Here is a 19,719-nt window from a genome sequence, read left to right as displayed (position 1 = left end):
AGAGGGGTTGCTCTCAAGGATGCAGATCAGGGAGGTCGAGGAATGCTTTGCAGTTGGTCAGGCTGAGTCGAACATTAACCACGGTGAAGGGTCCATGAGTGACGCTCTAACACTCGCCTGGCCCTCGCCCCCCAACACTTGCCTGCTAGTTGCATTTCCCACACAGAGTTATTAGGGTTTTTTTGTCTTGCTCTTTTAGACTGTTGATGTAAAGTGGAAACTCAGTAAGCAAGTGTACATTCTCATGAAAATCAAATACATCGCTTTGAAAAAAAGTATAGACCCTCTCCATTGACAAGGAGACTCTGTATCAGAAACGGGACTGAACAAGAACAAGCCAACAAGCCCCCACTACAATGGGGAAACTTTGTATAAGAATAAACTCTACTCTTTGCAGCGGAAGACTCAGTATCAGAATGTACTCTACACTTTGCAAGGGAGAGTCTATAAAATAATAAACTCTCTCTTTGCAGTGGAGACTCTGTATCTGAATGAAGTCTACTCTTTGCAGGGGAGAATTCATAAAATAAACTCTACTCTTTGCAGGGGAGATGTTATGAAATAATAAACTCTCTCTTTGCAGTGGAGAATCTGTATCTGAATTAACTCTACTCTTTGAAGGGGAGTACTCTTTGCAGGGGCGTAGTTATACAATAATAAACTCTCTTTTTGCAGTGGAGACTCTGTATCTGAATACACTCTACTCTTTGCAGAGGAGATGCAATAAAAGAATACACTCTCTTTGCAGGGGGTACTCAGTATCAGAATGAACTGTACTCTTTGCAAGGGATAGTCTATAAAATAATAAACTCTCTTTGCAGTGAAGACTCTGTATCTGAATGAACTCCACTCTTTGCAGGGGGAGACTCAGTATCAGAATGTACTCTACTCTTTACAACAGAGAGTCTATAAAATAATAAACTCTCTTTGTAGTAGAGAATCTGTATCTGAATGAACTCTACTCGTTGCAGGGGAGAGTCAGTATCAGAATGTACTCTACTCTTTGCAAGGGAGGGTCCATAAAATAATAAACTCTCTCTTTGCAGTGGAGACTCTATCTGAATGAACTCTACTCTTCGCAGAGGATATTTAATAAAATAATAAACTCTACTCTTCACAGGGACTATATTACAAAATAATAAATTCTCTCTTTGCAGTGGAGACTCTGGATCTGAATGAACTCTACTCTTTGCAGGGGAGATTTAAAAAAATAATAAACTTTACTCGTTGCAGGGGAGACGTTATAAAATAATAAACCCTCTCTTTGCAGTGGAGACTCTGTATCTGAATTAGCTCTACTCTTTGCAGGGGAGATTTCATGGAATAATAAACTCTACTCTTTGTACGGGAACTGTTATTAAATAATAAACTCTCTCTTTGCAGTGGAGACTCTGTATCTGAATGATATCTACTCTTTGCAGGGGAGAGTCTATAAAAGAATAAACTCCCTGCCGGGGAGACAGTTTTAGAATGCAATCTATTCTTCGCAGGAGAGATTTCATAAAATAATAAACTCTACTCTTTGCAGGGGAGATTTTATAAAAGAATAAACTGTCTCTTTGCAGGGGAATATGTATCAGAATGAACTCTACTCTTTGTAGGGGAGCTTCTATAAAGAATGAACTCTACTCTTTGCAGGAGAGATTCTATAAAACAAACTCTACTCTTTCCAGGGTAGATGCTATAAAAGAATAAACTCTCTCTTTGCGGGAGAAACTTTATCAGAATGCAGGGGAGATGTCATAAAAACTCTTTGCAGGGGAGACTGTATCAGAATAAGCTCTCTCTTTGCAAGTGAGACTCTGTACCAGAATGAACTTTACTCTTGGCAGGGGGGAGTCTATAAAGGATTAGTACTCAGCGAGGGACAATGAGATTGTAACATGCAATCTCATTGCCCATGCCGTGGCATTACCTGACTGGGAATCCCTCTCCCCCACAACGTTCCTTCATTTCTGTCCTCAGCGGGGGGCATGGGGGTGTCAGCCACTCCGCCAATGAGGAGGCTCGGAACTGGGTAATCCCTCTCCGAGACACCCCACGGATGTAGGCTGCCATCTTCCCCCGCCGGGGATCGAGTTAAGGGTTGTTCCCTCCCCCTTGCCCCCCATTCCAAAGAATCCCATCTCTGCCCTCCCAAACCCACTTACCTTCTTTTTTTTCCATTTCGGGATCGGATGCGCAGGGAACACTTCTGTCCCCAGCACCTCCGCTCCCGATCCGTGACAGGCCATCATGGAAAGGAAGAAGGGACTACATCATTCAGGGGTTACCTCACATTTGGGTGATATTCCCTCCTACCAAGTGAGGATATCATACTTGTGTACAATACAAAGGAAGGAAAAACAAACCACTCTCAACAAAGCGTCCTAGATGTGTCCTCCAGATATATTTTCAAGAAGCAACCATTATGAACAAATATAGGTTGGATCTAGTGAACATGAATCACAACCAACGTAACCTAAAGTTTACATTTTTATTCATTTTCTGCATTTAAACACGCCTCACATAAACATTTTAAAAAAACATTTATAAATCACTAGAATTTCCGTATCATAAAATAATTCCACCTCACAAATTTAAAGTCACAAATCACTTAATAACCTAGATTAACTGCCGATGGAATAATTTCTCAATTATTGAAGTGACTTATGAAGACGATGAAGTCCTTGACCCCAGGGTGAGTTGCATTTGAATTTATGGTATCCCCCTGGGGATGGGGCTTTTTTAGAGGACATTATTGCTGTTCAATATGGTCATTGATTAAGGTGCTGTGTGTATTGGTTTTGGGTACCTGATACTCTGAGTGAGTTCCCTGTCTATTAGAAAGGTGAAGAGCAAGATTTGGCTTTGCTATAGAGTCAGAAGCCAATGGTACAGGTATATTAAAGATTGTATATCTGTCCACCCTAGGGGTGATTAGGGATTGGCTAGGTCTACTCATTGACCGGGGATGCCCATGTGGTAATGTGTGTTCTTTTATGTGTCATTAGATATAAAAATCTGGTATGAGAAAAGATCCACTAGAAGCACAAGATGAATTTTCTGCCCCTGAAGAATGTCCAGTGATTTGTAACATTGAGGACAGAAACTTATATAAATCAGGCTATTGTAACATGGTGGGGAATTGGGGAATAAAATGAATTGAGTTGCCACTGATGTTTTGAAAATTAAGTGATTTGTGACTTTAAATTTGTGAGGTGGAATTATTTTATGATACGGAAATTCTAGTGATTTATAAATGTTTTTTTAAATGTTTATATGAGGTGTGTTTAAAAGCAGAAAATGAATAAAAATTTAAATTTTAGATTACGTTGGTTGTGATTCATGTTCACTAGATGGAACCTATATTTGTTCATAATGGTTGCTTTTTGAAACTATATCTGGAGGACACATCTAGAACGCTTTGTTGAGAGTGGTTTGTTTTTCCTTCTTTTGAATTGTATACATGTATGATATCCTCACTTGGTAGGAGGGAATATCACCCAAATGTGAGGTAACCCCTGAATGATAGAGACCCTTCCATCCTTTCCATAGCAGCCATTTTATTTGTTTACTTTTTTCCCTACTTTTTGAATAGCCGCCATTTTGTTTGTTTATCTTTTTTACATTCATTTTTACATTCATTTTCAATGGCCGCCATGGAAAGGGAAAACAGACTTTGTTTTCCTTTCCACAGCGGCCATTTTTTTAACTTTGTTTTTTTTTCTGTTCGAAACACCAGAGCTTTTCGGAACAGAAAATAAATGCTCTTAGTACCCCGGTCTTACAGGCCGGGGTACTAATAGCAATAGGCCCCTTTGCTCGGGCCTGTAACTATGGGCCTGGGGCATTACCTGAAATGGTAATGCCCCCCTGCTCAGGGCCTATTGTTTAAATAAACTCTACTCTCTGCAGGGGAACTGCTGTATCAGAAGAAATGGGCCCATTCTCTTAATGACTGTCTATTGCATCGTCTGAGCTGCCTTAAGTCCCTGCCTGACTGGGACGATGGGTAAATTTAAAATATGCGATATGATACAGGATTTCATTTCGATTAATTCGAGAGAAAGTATTCCCAGCTGAGCTTCCATTTGAGCACAGCCGACTCCAGCCCATGTTGGTCCTTTAGGGGGTCACATCCAGGGCCAGGGTGCAGATAGACACACATGTAACGCCTGAGATCAAGCCCATCCACCCTGGTAGTCAAGTTGGAGCAAACTGTGGGTCCTGGCACCAAGCCTGACCAGTGGGGCATTGTGAGGAAACTAGAACATGCTGGAAACATACCTGTAGTCTGTGGTGAGCCGGATGTTGCGTCTACAGAAGAAGACACGAGCATTAGTGATAGAAGAGCATTAGAAGGACAAACATTGCGAGGTCCAGGCTCAGTGTTGGTCACTGTGGCTGGAATCCATAGACTTACAGACATTCATTTAAAATGACTGGAACATACAGGATGTACATCATGAAAATAACTCACCTGTAGTCGTAGCTCTCTCTTAATTATAATCATTAACAAATATTACCTCTGTGGAAGTGCTTGGTCATGGCTACACCTTGTCCAAATATTTAAATGTTAAATGTTAAATGTAGCCAATACATGGTTAACCACTTATTACAAGCAATAAATCTGTTTTTTTTTTAACACGGAAAGTGGAGAGGAGACAGTCTGTGTACCTGCGTTGCCTGCTGCAAATCTATCTCAAAAGTTAGAACAAATATCCAGAGACTATACCAGAATTCACGCCGGCCACTGACCTTTTGCGAAAAGAATTCAGATGGAGCCGCACATCGCACTACAGTGAGAGCCCTCAGTTAATTTCTCATACAGACCAGGATGGAGATGCACCATTGACCTGCCATGACCTTTACTTTACTTTATAATGCGCAAACCATGGACCCATGGGCATCAGGGCGCAGACAACAAAACATTAAACAAGAAACAATTGACCAGGAAAGGTATTCAGCCCGAGCTGCCAGAGAAGATCAAGCAAACTACCATGTTTTCAATTTTTTTCTTAAAAGGATCAATGGTTTTCTGAGATCTGAGATCTGGAGGTAGGTTGATCCATGCTTTAGGGGTTGCAATGTGAAAAGCTCCCCTTTCCACCTTCTTCGTCCCACATCTAGGAAGCATCAGATAATTGTGATTGCTAGATCTGAGAGATCTACTATTCACTTTTTCAGGGATGAGATCTTGCAGATACGAGGGCATTAAGCCCTGTCTACATTTAAAGGTAATAACCAATAGGCGGAAAAGTATGCCTGCTTCCACACAGAGCCAATGCAGTGCTCGTCTGGCTGCCGATATAGGGTCACAACGGGATGGTCCCACGACCACGCTGACTGCACCGTTTTACACCACCTGTAGTCTGTTAACATCAGTTTTGCTGAGCCCTGCCAGGAGGCAACAGCAGCAGTCAATTCTAGACCCGACAATTGCTCTAGCAATAGTCTCAGCTTTGGCCTGTGGAAAAAAAGGTCTAAGATGTGCCAAACGCTTGATGTAGTAGGCTGCTGCTAATACAAGACTTCCTACATGGGCTTTCCCATTGAGCTGTTGGTCAAAGACCACACCCAAGGTTTTAACTTTCTTTTTGAGAGTTATCTTGACCTCTCCAAGTTGAAGGTTATCATAGGAAGGATCAAGCTTGGCCAGCGTAGACTGAGTGCCAAAAATCAACAACTCGGTCTTATCCCTGTTCAATGCCAAGTTGCTCCATATCATCCAGTTCTCCATGGAGGTATGGACACGGTTCAGTTCAGCTTCATCCTGGGAGTGAGTACCAGCCATGGGGATGACTTACTGTGTGTCATATGCATAGTAGGCCAACTCCACCCCCTCCTGATCCAGAAGGGCAAAGAAAGGGGCAACTCTGGAGAGAACCAGGTTTTGTTTTTTATCCCTTCCCTATTTTTTCTATATTTAAGAGGCGCTATGGAATTGGTGATGTTGTCCAGATTGGAGACAAGTAACTGCGACATCACTACTGCAGAATCAGTAGGAGAAAAAGTAATGGAAGGCCGTAACACGGGTTCAATTTGGTCCCGCGTAAGCAGCTTTGCGCTTCTTGCCAAATTACATTTTGCTCTCCTGCATTTCAGTTTCTTAGGAAAGTCATCCTGGCATGGTCTGACCAAGGACAGGAACACACCTGGAAATCCTTACTAATGACATTAATAGTGGAGACCCAATCTAAAGTGTGACCGAGGCAATGGGTAGGCAGGAGAATCTGTAGCAGAGCTGCGTACCACCGCTGCGTTGGGCACAAGGGCGCTATGAGGATAATAGCGGCCACCGATTGATGGAACTTCACGACGGTCTGTGTGATCAGCGGCCTCAGCGAGAGTCTCTCTAGAGATGTCCCTGACCACGGTGTTAAACAGCGGCATTAGCCAGAGATATGTGCTCCTGAAACCTGGACGTTATGTCTGGGCATCTTGTCTACCCCTGGATACCCGCATTCTTCCAGGGTGCTGTTTAGCGCCTCATCGTTGAGCATCCATTCCTGTTCTTTCACCAGTGCTCTATTTAGAGGTTTTTTTTGCAGGTGCACTGCTCTTATGCAAGTTCTCCTTGGGATGGCCCAACGCCACAAAAGCTGAGTCTACCACAAGAGAACCCTCAACCTCATTCTTCCTTGCTTGTAGATATAGCACAGAGCTGTTGTGCCATCTGTTTGTACTATTGCCAACTTGTTCTGAATACCAGAGATGGAAACATTGAGAGCCAGCTTGACTGGCCGAAGTTTCAGAAAGGTGATGTGACACAAACATTCTGACAATGATCAGAACCCCTGGGAGGAGGTAGTTGGTCAATGTGGGCTTTCCATCCAGTAGGAGATGTGTGCAACACAAGGACTTCCACTGCTAGGGAAAAGGAAAAATGAGACCCCCAATTTCAGCTCTGAATCTTCATCCACCAGGAGAAAGACTGCAGGGCCTTCTGTGTTGTGGCATTTCCCACTGATCTTCAAGGAATCCTTGAAAAGGCATCATCTGTAGCCTCACACAAGTGGCAAAAAGAATGTATGATATCAATTAACTCAAAAGAGATGCCCCACTCCAAGTTTCGTTCAATTTCAGACTTCCTCTCCATGGATTCACCCTTCTTATGAAGGATATGCATTTCCTTCCCCGGCTTAGATAATTGAGCCCAGGTGGTGAATTTTATAAACTGGAATCAGAATAGATTCTCTCTTGATCACTTGTTGATCCAGTTCATTCAAGCTCCATCACTGAGGACTGACTCAGAAATGCTTTAATTGAACCATTAGCCCTCAGAGAGAGAACCAGCAACAATGACTGTCATGGAAGATCGCTGAAGAAGACATGGAGATCTCGCTGCTGATCTCTTTAATCAGCAAAGAGGGCTCTCCTTGTGCTGAGTTTTCCTCTAGCACGAACGTCTTATCTTCATCAAGCCTTCTCTCGGTGTCCCGGCCCTTTAAGCTTTAAACTACCTCAGCTTTGAGGCATCCCCAGCGTCAAGGCACCTCCAGCACCAAGCCCCCCTCAGCACCAAAATCCTCTCAGAGTCAAATGACGGTGAACAATCTCTACAGCCGCTCCACATCGAGACATCTCGGCGTCGAAGGCTCTCTTGACATGAGGGAATCTGGAGGTCGCAAGATCACTCAATGTTGAATGAGGGCATTGTGAAAGAAAAAGGTGCCACTAATGTTCCAGGGACGTCAGGGGTGTCAGAGCATATCACGGAAGGTGCCATGATAGTAGTGAAGGTACACCCCTGCTCCTTAACTGAAGACAGCCACCCCCGAGTGGATGACTACCGTAGACTCAAAGCACAGCACTCTAGGCCGGCTTCCCTTCTTTTCTCAGAGTCTCCTAATGTGTCTCGTTCTGAGAGAAAGAACTCTCCTTAAAGGAGTGGGAATGAAGAGTAGAGCCAGTGCTGACAGCATAGTAGCACCTCGCCAACATTCTCTCCCCCAAAGGAGGCCCATCTAACAAAACCGGCCAAACAGGAGGGCAACCTGACCAAAGAGATGAACAGTTAAAAGATCTTATCTTTACAGTAAAACAATGCTACCTAAAGCAACATGCCTTTGAAAGGGGTCGAGTGAAATCAAAAACTCAAAGAGTAACAAAGGAAAAAGCTTAGAAAGCTTCAGAAAGTGGTCACAGACCCTTTCTCACAGAGCAGAAAAGAGAGGAACCTTTCAGTGCCTTGTAGCGCTCCCTCTGTGTTTTCTGTCTTCAAGCTGCCTTTTCTCTCTCTTGTTTCTGTTCTTTACAGTGATTTTACAGTGGGCAAAGCAGGTGCAGCAAATGTTGTCTCACTAGTTTCTCTGTTAGAGATAAGAGAATGGAAACTGATCCTGATTGGCTCTGAGTGTGCTCCGGGACCTTGCACGTGGACAGAGATGGTCTGTGTGTGGGATCTTTCGTGAAGATTCCACACATGGTGGAGAGTTCTGCAATCAGCATTTTACAGGAAAAGACCCATAATTCCCAAGATTCCTGGTGCTGGAACCAGTACTAGAATCCTGAAAGCAAGAAATAGCTCATAAATAGCCATGGAGTGTGCTGTAGTGCTCCCCACCCACTCACTCCACAGTAACCTCTGAGCCCTACCAGTTGTGCACAGAGGCCAGTTTTGGAGAACCCCAACCATGATAACCACAAATAAAACAGTGCAAGTCTGGACTGGAGAACATCTTCGATTCTGGCAAAACCTTTACTTTCCATGTCAACATCCTGAAGAGCAAATCGAGGCTTGCCGGTGCATAATTGCCCCCATTAGTTGAGGACTCAGCGCTTGGACTGCTCTCCCTCCAGAGGAAGCTGAAAATAGGGTGACACCCAGATTCCGAGGAGATGGATGAGGACTTCCCAACAATCAGTGCAGTCCAATGACCTCGTCCTCAGGGATGCAACCGCTGAGAAGCTGCAGGCCCTGTGCAGCGACATCTCCACAGAAACCTCAGAACCTGCCCTAGACATCTATCTGAGAGATGCTCCCGCCATTAATGACTTGATCTGACACTCAAGGCAATCCGGTGCCGTCACTTGTAAGGATTGCTCCACCTTTAGCGCTTTAACCTCTGAGCAAACCTTGTGTCCACCACGGCCACGCTACCTATTATATCTGAGGCTCCACACTGATCATCGTCCCCACTTCCAGCAATTTCCCCACTTCATGGCCTAGAACCTATTAGCCAATCATGTGTCCTGCAAGGCCATACCATCTATTCTCTTGGAGACTCAACACCAACCATTGGCACCAGCTTCAGCGATGGTTCCATCTTCAGCGCTCCAACCTGTGAGCCATCTTCTGTCCTACACGGCCATCTCGTCTAATGTTTCAGAGAATAGCTATGCAATGTGTAGACCTTCAGTGTGAATCCACCCCCACGCCCATCAGATGGCGCATCTATGAGTAGATGCTCCTTGCTCCCAGGACCTCATCAAATAAAACATGCTGGAGAGCTAAAGGCAGTGTGTGCCAGAGGTGACCCTGGCCTGCTTCTATCAAATAATAGCCAGTCAAGAATAACCCAGAATGGTAACTGAGATTATCAAATTGCAAATGACATGATAGTTTTCAATTCAATAATTTTAAAACAACAAAATATATTAGTTTTTTTCTTTTTTTCCAAAAAAGGAAGCTATACGCACCTTATTACCTTTTATTGTTTTAAAATGTGTTCTTGGTTTGTCATTTACTAAATAGTAAAAGCAGACCCCCCTTTTTATCTCTCAGTTGACGTGAGTACCGCTTATTTTGCACTTAAATATTTCCAGCCATAAAGGCACAGCTATAACACCAGTGGGAACCCCAGAAACTCCAAAATATCCTACTTCCTTCGTCCTACTCGCCTGCTCTAAACCATTCTGGTCCTGACCACAATTGTTTTTTTTTTGTTTAGATTTAAACTAATTATTAAAGATGGGTTATTTTTAAAATAATTTCGTGATTTCCTTTCTTCATTTTTACACTACTTATTTTCAGAAAATGCCATTTTGATGTGTTCATTATCAGGTTTCCTCTTTTATGGAAAAGTTATTTTTTCCTGTGTCCCACTGATCTATGCAACATTTGCACAATACCAAGGATGATCACAATCTCAAATGGCCTCAATTTCCAAGACACTGGTGTGTATGTAGCCTATCAACTCCCCTTCAACTTGGGAAGGACGGGCAACGGACCTCGTCTTTATCATCACACTCACCTCTCTAGCCTGTTAAGCACATACTCTCTAAAAACATGACATCTCTTCTGATCAATCACTGAGTAATCCCAATGACCTTAAAATACCATTCAATCCTCTTAAGAGCCTTTTTGATAGGAACACTGAACCCCAGATTAGTTCACTGACTACATTCACTCATTCACAAGCGAATATTGGTGTACACGCCGTTTGCGGGTGTGAAATGGAAAGGGGATGACCTAGGGCTGTCATTGTAAGAATGATCTGGAACAGTGTCATTTTAACTAGCACCGGTTTTGCATGTAGGGGAAAGAGCACTCACTTGAGCAGATGACGCTGGCGTCCTCCTGGTGCACACAGTCATGCCTCTTCCACCCAGAATGAGGGCAATCCCACAGGCGGGACTCCAAGCCGCTGCATGCAACATCGTCCAGGAGAATGCTTCCATTGCCTTGACCGAAGTAGGCCATGCTCAGAGCAGAAAGAGCCGACCCGCAGCCGAGCTGTCTGCACACGACTTGAGCATCGTTCAGGTCCCAGCCATCATCGCACACCGTCCCCCAGGAGGAATTATACCAGATTTCGACACGGCCCGCACACCTGCTGGAACCATTCTGAAGACGCATGGAGTAATTACCTGAAATAGAAGACCAGGGAAAAGAATTGGGACACTAAGAGAGCATTCAACACCCTTAGAGAGGCATAAAGACCAGTCTAATGGAAGCCCTCCAGATGCTAAGAATATAAAGGTTCTTCCTCCAGCGAGGAAGATGCCCGAGAGCAAGATGCAATATTATAAAACTGCATCAGAACATTCTAGAAGACACTACGGCATTGGAAATGACGGGCCATGTAATGACAGCCAACCACCTTAAGACTCCATATCGTATCGCAGAAGAATTGTAACATCACTTCTCATCCATGAAACACACTTAAATGTTCAGACCATTAGAATTCTTCTGAACTCCTGCCGGCTAGCCTTAGTAATGTGAAACAAGAAATGACACATAAATGCAAAAAACATGACAGAAGTAGCATAACCGCTATGAACAGTGGCAAGCATTATCACAGCATCAAGAATATCATTTAATTACTCCTTCTAATCGGGTACATCGTAGCATATTGATCTCAAGGTAACCAAACACTGCCAATGCATTGGTCTCCCCATATGCGATTGCAACACAGAATTAGACTGATTGAAATTGGCCTCTTTATATTTGAGGACCAGCACAGAATTGCGGTGAATGGAATTCGCCTCCCGATGTTTGAGGACCAGCACAGAATTAGGGTGAATGGAAATGGCCTTCCCATGTTTGCGCACAAGCACAGAATTAGGGTGAGTGGAATTGGCTTTGCCATTTTTGGGGACAGCACCGAATTGGGGTGAATGCAAAGGGTCTCCCCATGATTGAGGACCAGCAGGAAATCAGGGTGAATGGAATTGGCCTCCCCATGTTTGAGCACCAGCACAAAATTAGGGTGATTAGAATGTGCCTCCCCATGTTTGAGGACCAGCGAAGAATTAGGGTGATTTCAATTGGCCTCCCCATGTTCCAGGACCAGCACAGAATTGCGGTGAATAGAAAGGATCTCGCATTGATTGGGGGCCAGTACAAAATTGGGGTGAATGGAAATGGTCTCTCCATGTTTGGGGGCCAGTACAGAAGAAGGATGAATGGAAATGCACCACCCACATGTTTGAGGACCAGTGCAGAATTAGGCTGAATGGAAAGGACCTCGCCATATTTGGGGGCCAGTACAGAATTGGGGTGAATGGAAATGGTCTCTCCATGTTTGAGGTCCAACTTAGAATTAGGGTGATTTCAATTGGCCTCCACATGTTCGAGGACCAGCACAGAATGAGGGAGAATGGAAAGGACCTCGCCTTTTTTGGGGGCCATTACAGAATAAGGATGAATGGAAATGCACCGACCCCATGTTTGAGCACCAGCATCTCTAATTAGGGTGAATGGCAGTAGGACAGTAACTGAGATTCTAGTCCCACTCATGGTCTGCATTGAACATTTGTATATCAAAAACATTTATCAGTTTTGCTATAGAGAAGTCAAAACACAATGCCTCATTACGAGCTTGCCGGTCCAGATACAACGGTACCGGTAAGCTTGCCGGTACCATTGTGCCTGGACCGGCAAACTCCGAGTTGTGCTTGTGGGTGCCTTTCATTCCGCCAAGTCTGACCTGGCGGAATGAAAGGCACCCGCGAGCAGAGCATTAATAACGGTGCCGGTGCATCCGACCTCCCCATTCCCATTGAGCCCTATGGACTCAATGGGAATGGGAAAGATTTATTTCCAGCGCCCAGGAATGGGCAAATACCGGGTCAGGCAAGGTCGTGACCCAGCAATTGGCCATTTGTGGCGCTGGAGAAAAAAAAATACCGGCAGCCGCCTTGCCTATATTACTACTGCCAGCCTCGTAATGAGGCCCTAAGTCTTCCTAACATTCAACGGTCTGACTCTACAACGGTAGTTACTCCCAGCCTCATCTGTAGACTATGTAAAGGCCCAGAATTCGGTGGGGTGTATAGGCCCTTGGTTCTTCTGAATCTTGAGGTCAAGCTTTTTACAAAGATTTTCAAATCCAGTTTGGAGACCACCCCAGCCTCAATATGATCCAGTCTGTCCAAGCAGGCTTTGTCATAGCTGATAGCCACTCGACAATATTTATAAAACATCCCACCTTCTGGATAAAATCAACACCTCTCACTTGGCCCCTTCATCGTACTCATGCAGAAATAGCATTCGACAGGGTGGACTGGGCCTTCTTCAAGAAGACCGGGCAAGCTCTGAGTTTTCATGGGATCTTCATTAGGAACGTCACGTCCAACTATTTGGTCCGGCACCAAAATAAACGACAGGATTGGGGAACTAGACAATGGTGACTGCTCTTCCATTTCCTTTTACTTCTAGTTATGGCTTATTCTGCTAGGCAGGTCAGGGGCAACACGAGAAAGCAGTGGATCCATTTTAGCATTGTGGTATTTAAGTTCATAATGTTTGCTGATGATGAATTAGTTGACGTCTCTCAGCAAATTACTTTAGTGCTTTAAGTATAGAATTAGGTCTCTTTACAAAGGTATCAGGTTTGAAAGTTAACTTCCCTATTTTGGGATGTGCACTATCTTTTTAAAGGCTAAAGAGAAAAAGAAAACTAAAATAATTGGTCTGGTGAAAATTGATTAAGAAATGTATGAGGTATTTGGGGGATGAACATTAACAACTTCGGCAGCCGGGGCAACGCGCCCCTTTTGTGTTTCATAAAGGGCAACATGTTCAAAGGGCAGAAGCTTGCCCTTTTCTAGTTTCATGGGGATCAATTTGATCACAATTGATGTGCTTCCACTCCTACGGGCCCACTGCCAGAGTGGAATGTCTCCAGACAAGACAAGGAGTTCCCCAACCTGAGGTTCGATGGCGGGACACAACCAGACAGCTTACTGAACTTCAGAAATCTTTTCAAGGTTATATTTTCAAGAAGCAGCTTAATCTCAGATCTTTATATGGTTGTGTCTCTGGACTCAGGACCACATACAGGACCTCCTTGTCAGGAGAAATGGCCTGGGGGCTTAGGTAATCAGCTGACCAGCAATGATTGGGTGGCAATGTAGGCCAGGGCATCAAGTCCCTCTCTATGTGTACACTACAACAAGCTTTAATTCAAGCTCATTCTCCGCTGGTATCTCACCACAGTGAGGCTACATGCTGAATCCGTGAAAAGCTGGAGAACATGCAGGGCTGATGGGAAATTAACACTTGTCTTGGGTGACTATCCAGACAGTTTCTCCAGATTCTGGGGCAATCCTATTCCTCTATCCCCACTAACCAACCTCGTCCTCTTTCTTGCAGAGCCACTTGAGCACCTGGAGACTGCCCCTGGGTGGTAGCGGTGAACGGTATAAGTCAACATAGCATATCCCAGGGATAAAAAGAGGGTGTTGGATGACCCCGCGGCGAGTATGCACCACACAGAAGATGAAGCGTGATCCGGGGCGGTGTGGCAAGGATAGACATAGGAGGCAATCCCTCGGTGGGTGACAACATTTTGCAAACACTAAGATCATGAAAGATTTTGGCTGTTCTGGGTGTGGATGGATTTGGTGAGGAACGGGGATCAGGATGAATACAGTATCTTTAATGCTCTCTTATAAGTAGCTTTGACATGACTCTACACTATGCAGACACATAAACACAGCTCCTCTATTCAGGGGGTCAAACAAAGGGTTCCCTGTTACTTTCCATGTAAAAATATTCTGCCAGATTTTGCCAAATATAGTTTTCCTTATTAGGGATTCTACTTACTTGATTGACAATATTATCATTATGTTCAGTGTCACAGGAGGCTACTGATGGCCAAAATGATAAATAAGCCATATCCAGAATGCTTGCTGCGTGTCGCAATGGATCATTGGACAGTAGCGGTTCCATAAAATAAACACTGGTCTTCATTACGAGTCCGGCGGTAACCCTGCCGCTGCTACAGGAGCATTGCCGCCAGACTCGTAATATTTTTCTGGCGCCTGACTTCCTGGTGCCACCATGCTATTACAAGTCCGGTGGCCCGAAAGTCAGGCACCGGTAAAATGTAAGTCGATTAGGACTCTATGGGAGTGGGGACTATGAAGCACCGGCAGAATGGCTAACGGTGCCGGCGCTTCCGTGAACAGTCTGCCTACCGTGGCCCCAGCGCCTGGCAGGGTCTGACCTGTCGGCACAGTGGCCACTGCTGGCAGACACTTTAGTTTGCCGGTCCGGAAATAAGGGTGCCGGTGAGCCTTCCTGCACCCTTGTTGCCGACCGGCACACTTAGAATGCGGCCCACTGACTTCAATGGAAAAAGGTCCTACCTTCAGCAGATGTGTTCGTAGGGATGCGAGTCTGAGCTGGAAAAGAAAGAGGACACACTGTCAGTCCCCAGAAATGACTTGGTGGCCGACCCAGGAGTAAATGACCTGAGAATTACCTGGAGTTGATGGTGGTCTTGCAGCTGCAAGAAGAGGGAAAAAGAACAATTAACACAGAAGGCGTGCAGGATGGGGGACGTTTCAACATTCAGCAAGTTTCAAGTATTCTGGTGGTTACAACAAATACCCCAGAAAGACTGAATTTCTATGATCTTTGAACCTAAAGGAACACCTGAACCAACACAAGCAAAATCAACCCTTGAACTGCGCTGAGCAGTAGGAACTCAAGTAGCAGGACAGCTCCATGCCAACAGCCCCCACTATCAGAGCCTGTGACAAATTGGATTCTGCCTCACAGGAGTACAAGGATGAGTAGGGGTAAAATGACACACTGAGACCTCACATAGGGACCGTAAAGATATACACCTCCTTGAGCTTTTGTGGTAACAAGGGCCGAGGGAAGGCTATATAAGAGGGGTGCGAAGGTGACCCAGTAGTGAACCAAACAACAAAGTATTGCAGTCCAAAATAAAGCAAATGTCCAATCAAGGTTCTATAAATATATGTATACTTTAATCAAACACACCATCTGCAACAGAACAAACAGAAATACTGTACAAAAACCCATCCCAAAGGAAGAACAGAGAAGTTATAACAGACTGAGGGAAGTCGCACTGAGTGTAGTACCAGGGGTGTTAGATAAATTACTAGCCACAAAAAGGATATCTTGGATGAAAACAGGAGCGATCGTGACCTAACCAACCTCTAGGGTCCAAGTGGACTGAGGGGGCAGTTCAGAATCAAAAGTACCAGGATTCAGTTCTTGTTAGGCTGACATAGGCAGTCCCGGTGTTGAGCGTAGATGTGAGCTGATCAAGCTCAGTTTGAGCACCGAGGATTGTGTGGGCCCAAACAGCAAGCAAGCGCCATGTAGGAGGGAATGCGGTCACTCAGTGCGGTAGAGGGGTTGCTCTCAAGGATGCAGATCAGGGAGTTCCCAGGAATGCTTTGCAGTTGGTCAGGCCAAGTCGAACATTAACCACCGGGAGGGGTCCATGAGTGACGCTCTAGCACTCGCCCAGCCCTCGCCCCCCACCACTTGCCTGCTAGTTGCATTTCCCTCACAGAGATTTTAGGGTGTTTTGTCTTGCTCTTTTCGACTGTTGATGGAATGTGGAAACCCAGTCAGCAGGTGTACATTCTCATGAAAATCAAATACATCGCTTTGAAAAAAAGTATAGACCCTCTCCATTGACAAGGACACTCTGTATCAGAAACGGCACTGAACAAGAACAAGCCAACAAGCCCCCACTTTAATGGGGAAACTTTGTATAAGAATAAACTCTACTCTTTGCAAGGGAGAGTCTGTAAAATAATAAACTCTCTCTTTGCAGTGGAGACTCTGTATCTGAATAAACTCTACTCTTTGCAGGGGAGATTTCATAAAATAAACCCTACTCTTTGCAGGGGAGATGTTATACAATAATAAACTCTCTTTGCAGTGGAGACTCTATATCTGGATACACTCTACTCTTCGGAGAGGAGATGCAATAAAAGAATACACTCTCTTTGCAGGGGGTACTCAGTATCAGAATGTACTCTACTCTTTGCAACAGAGAGTCTATAAAATAATAAACTCTCTTTGCAGTGGAGAATCTGTATCTGAATGAACGCCACTCTTTGCAGGGGAAGACTCAGCATCAGAATGAACTCTACTCTTTGCAAGGGAAATTCTATAAAATAATAATCTCTCTTTGCAGTGAAGACTCTGTATCTGAATGAACTCCACTCTTTGTAGGGGGAGACTCAGTATCAGAATGTACTCTACTCTTTGCAACAGAGAGTCTATAAAATAATAAACTCTCTTTGTAGTGGAGAATCTGTATCTGAATGAACTCTACTCTTTGCAAGGGAGAGTCTATAAAATAATAAACTCTCTCTTTGCAGTGCAGACTCTGTATCTGAGTGAACTCTACTCTTTGCAGGGGGAGACTCTATCAGAATGTACTCTACTCTTTGCCAGGGAGATTTCATAAAATAATAAACTCTACTCTTTGCAGGGACGAAGTTACAAAATAATAAACTCTCTCTTTGCAGTGGAGACTCTGGATCTAAATGAACTCTACTCTTTGCAGGGGATGTTTAATAAACTAATAAACTCTACTCTTTGCAGGGGAGACGTTAGAAAATAATAAACTCTCTCTTTGCAATGGAGACTGTATCTACATGAACTCTACTCTTTGCAAGGGGAGACTCAGTATCAGAATGAACTCTACTCTTTGCAAGGGAGAGTCTATAAAATAGAAAACTCTCTCCTTGCAGTGGAGACTCTGTATCTGAATTAACTCTACTCTTTGCAGGGGAGATTCCATGAAATAATAAACTCTACTCTTTGTACAGGAACTGTTATTAAATAATAAACTCTCTCTTTGCAGTGGAGATATTGTATCTGAATGATATCTACATTTTGCAGGGGAGAGTCTATAAAAGAATAAACTCCCTGCCGGGGAGACAGTATTAGAATGCAATATACTCTTCGCAGGGGAGATTTCATAAAATAATAAACTTTACTCTTTGCAGGGGAGATTTTATAAAAGAATGAACTGTCTCTTTGCAGGGGAATCTGTATCAGAATGAACTCTACTCTTTGTATGGGAGCTTCTATAAAGAATGAACTCTACTCTTTGCAGGGGAGATTCTATAAAACAATAAACTCTACTCTTTGCAGGGGAGATGCTATAAAAGAATAAACTCTCTTTTTGCAGGTGAAACTTTATCAGAATTTCCTCTACTCTTTGCAGGGGAGATTCTATACAAGAATAAACTCTAATGTTTGCGGGGGAGATATCATAAAAAAAACTCTCTCTTTGCAGGGGAGACTGTATCAGAATAAACTCTCTCTTTGCAAGGGAGACTCTGTACCAGAATGAACTTTACTCTTGGCAGGGGAGAGTCTATAAAGGATTAGTACTCCACGTGGGACAATGAGATTGTAACATGCAATCTTTTGCCCATGCCGTGGCATTACCCGACTGGAAATCCCTCTCCCCCACAACGTTCCTTCATTTCTGTCCTCGGTGGAGGGGTGGGGGTGTCAGCCACTCAGCCAATGAGGAGGCTCAGAACTGGGTAATCCCGCTCTGGGACCCCACGGCTGTAGGCTGCCATCTTCCCCCGCTGGAGATCGAGTTAAGTGTTGTTCCGTTTGTTTACTTTTTTTACATTCATTTTTACATTCATTTTCAATGGCCGCCATGGAAAGGGAAAACGGACTTCGTTTTCCTTTCCACAGCGTCCATTTATTTAACTTTGTTTTTTTTCTGTTCCAAAACACCAGAGCTTTTCGGAACAGAAAATAAATGCTCTTAGTACCCCGGTTTTACAGGCCGGTGTACTAATAGCAGTAGGCTCCTTCGCTTGGGCCTGTAACTATGGGCCCTGGGGCATTACCTGAAATGGTAATGCCCCCCTGCGCAGGGCCTATTGCTTAAATAAACTCTACTCTCTGCAGGGGAACTGCTGTAACTCTGTATCAGAAGAAATGGGCCCATTCTCTTAATGACTGTCTATTGCATCGTCTGAGCTGCCTTAAGACTCTGCCTGACTGGGACGATGGGTAGATTTAAAATATGCAACATGATGCAGGATTTCATTTTGATTCATTCGAGAGAAAGTATTCCCAGCTGAGCTTCCATTTGAATAGAAATTCTCACAGTGAGACCTTATTTCAGAATAAAATCTCTTGTTGGAAACTTTGTTACTTTGCGAGGAGAATGAGCGGCGGGGTCTACCTCAAAATTGGGACACATTCGGCTGAGCAAAGCCAGCCTTAAAGCCCAGCCGACTCCAGCCCGTGTTGGTCCTTTAGGGGGTCTCATCCACAGGCAGGGTGCAGATAGACGCACATGTAACGGGGCATCATCTGTAGCCTCACACAAGTGTTAAAAATCAATAAATGATATTAATTAACTCAAAAGAGAGGCCCCTCTCCAAGTTGCATTCAATTTCAGACTTCCTCTCCATGGATTCAAGCCCTTCTTATGAAGGATATGAATTTCCTTCCCCGGCTTCCATAAATGAGCCCATGTGGTGAATTGTATAAACTGGCATTAGATTAAATTCTCTCTTGATCACTTGTTGATCCAGTTCATTCAAGCTCCATCACTGAGGACATTATCCCTCAGAGAGAGAACCAGCAACAATGACTGTCATGGGAGATCTCTGAAGTAGACAAGGAGGTCTCGCTGCTGGAGTCTTTATTGGCAAAGAGAACTCTCCTTGGGCTGAGTTTTCCTCTAGCATGAACGTCTTATCTTCATCAAGTCTTCTCTCGGTGTCCCGGCCCTTTAAGCTTTAAACTACCTCAGCTTTGAGGCATCCTCAGCGTCAAGGCACCTCCAGCACCAAGCCCCCCTCAGCACCAAAATCCTCTCAGAGTCAAATGACGGTGAACAATCTCTACAGCCGCTCCACATCGAGACATCTCGGCGTCGAAGGCTCTCTTGACATGAGGGAATCTGGAGGTCGCAAGATCACTCAATGTTGAATGAGGGCATTGTGAAAGAAAAAGGTGCCACTAATGTTCCAGGGACGTCAGGGGTGTCAGAGCATGTCACGGAAGGTGCCATGATAGTAGTGAAG

The 19,719-nt window shown here is 44.3% G+C and overlaps 1 protein-coding gene across 1 annotated transcript in view; it reads right to left on the bottom strand.

The window, feature by feature from the left end:
* Nucleotides 1-19,719, bottom strand: part of LOC138473323 (deleted in malignant brain tumors 1 protein-like) — a 911,582-nt gene that overhangs the window by 465,452 nt on the left and 426,411 nt on the right. Inside the window, exons 26-29 of the mRNA XM_069611989.1 lie at nt 15,138-15,161; nt 15,022-15,057; nt 10,480-10,794; nt 4,270-4,299 (exon numbers count right to left, since the gene is read on the bottom strand). Coding sequence (XP_069468090.1) covers nt 4,270-4,299; nt 10,480-10,794; nt 15,022-15,057; nt 15,138-15,161 — 405 coding nt within the window. The remainder of the gene's footprint in view (nt 1-4,269; nt 4,300-10,479; nt 10,795-15,021; nt 15,058-15,137; nt 15,162-19,719) is intronic.

The sequence above is a fragment of the Ambystoma mexicanum genome, chromosome 8 (assembly GCF_040938575.1).
Source record: "Ambystoma mexicanum isolate Mex_15411 chromosome 8, UKY_AmexF1_1, whole genome shotgun sequence".
NCBI classification, from domain to species: Eukaryota; Metazoa; Chordata; class Amphibia; order Caudata; family Ambystomatidae; genus Ambystoma; species Ambystoma mexicanum.
This window is presented reverse-complemented; position numbering and strand designations above follow the sequence as displayed.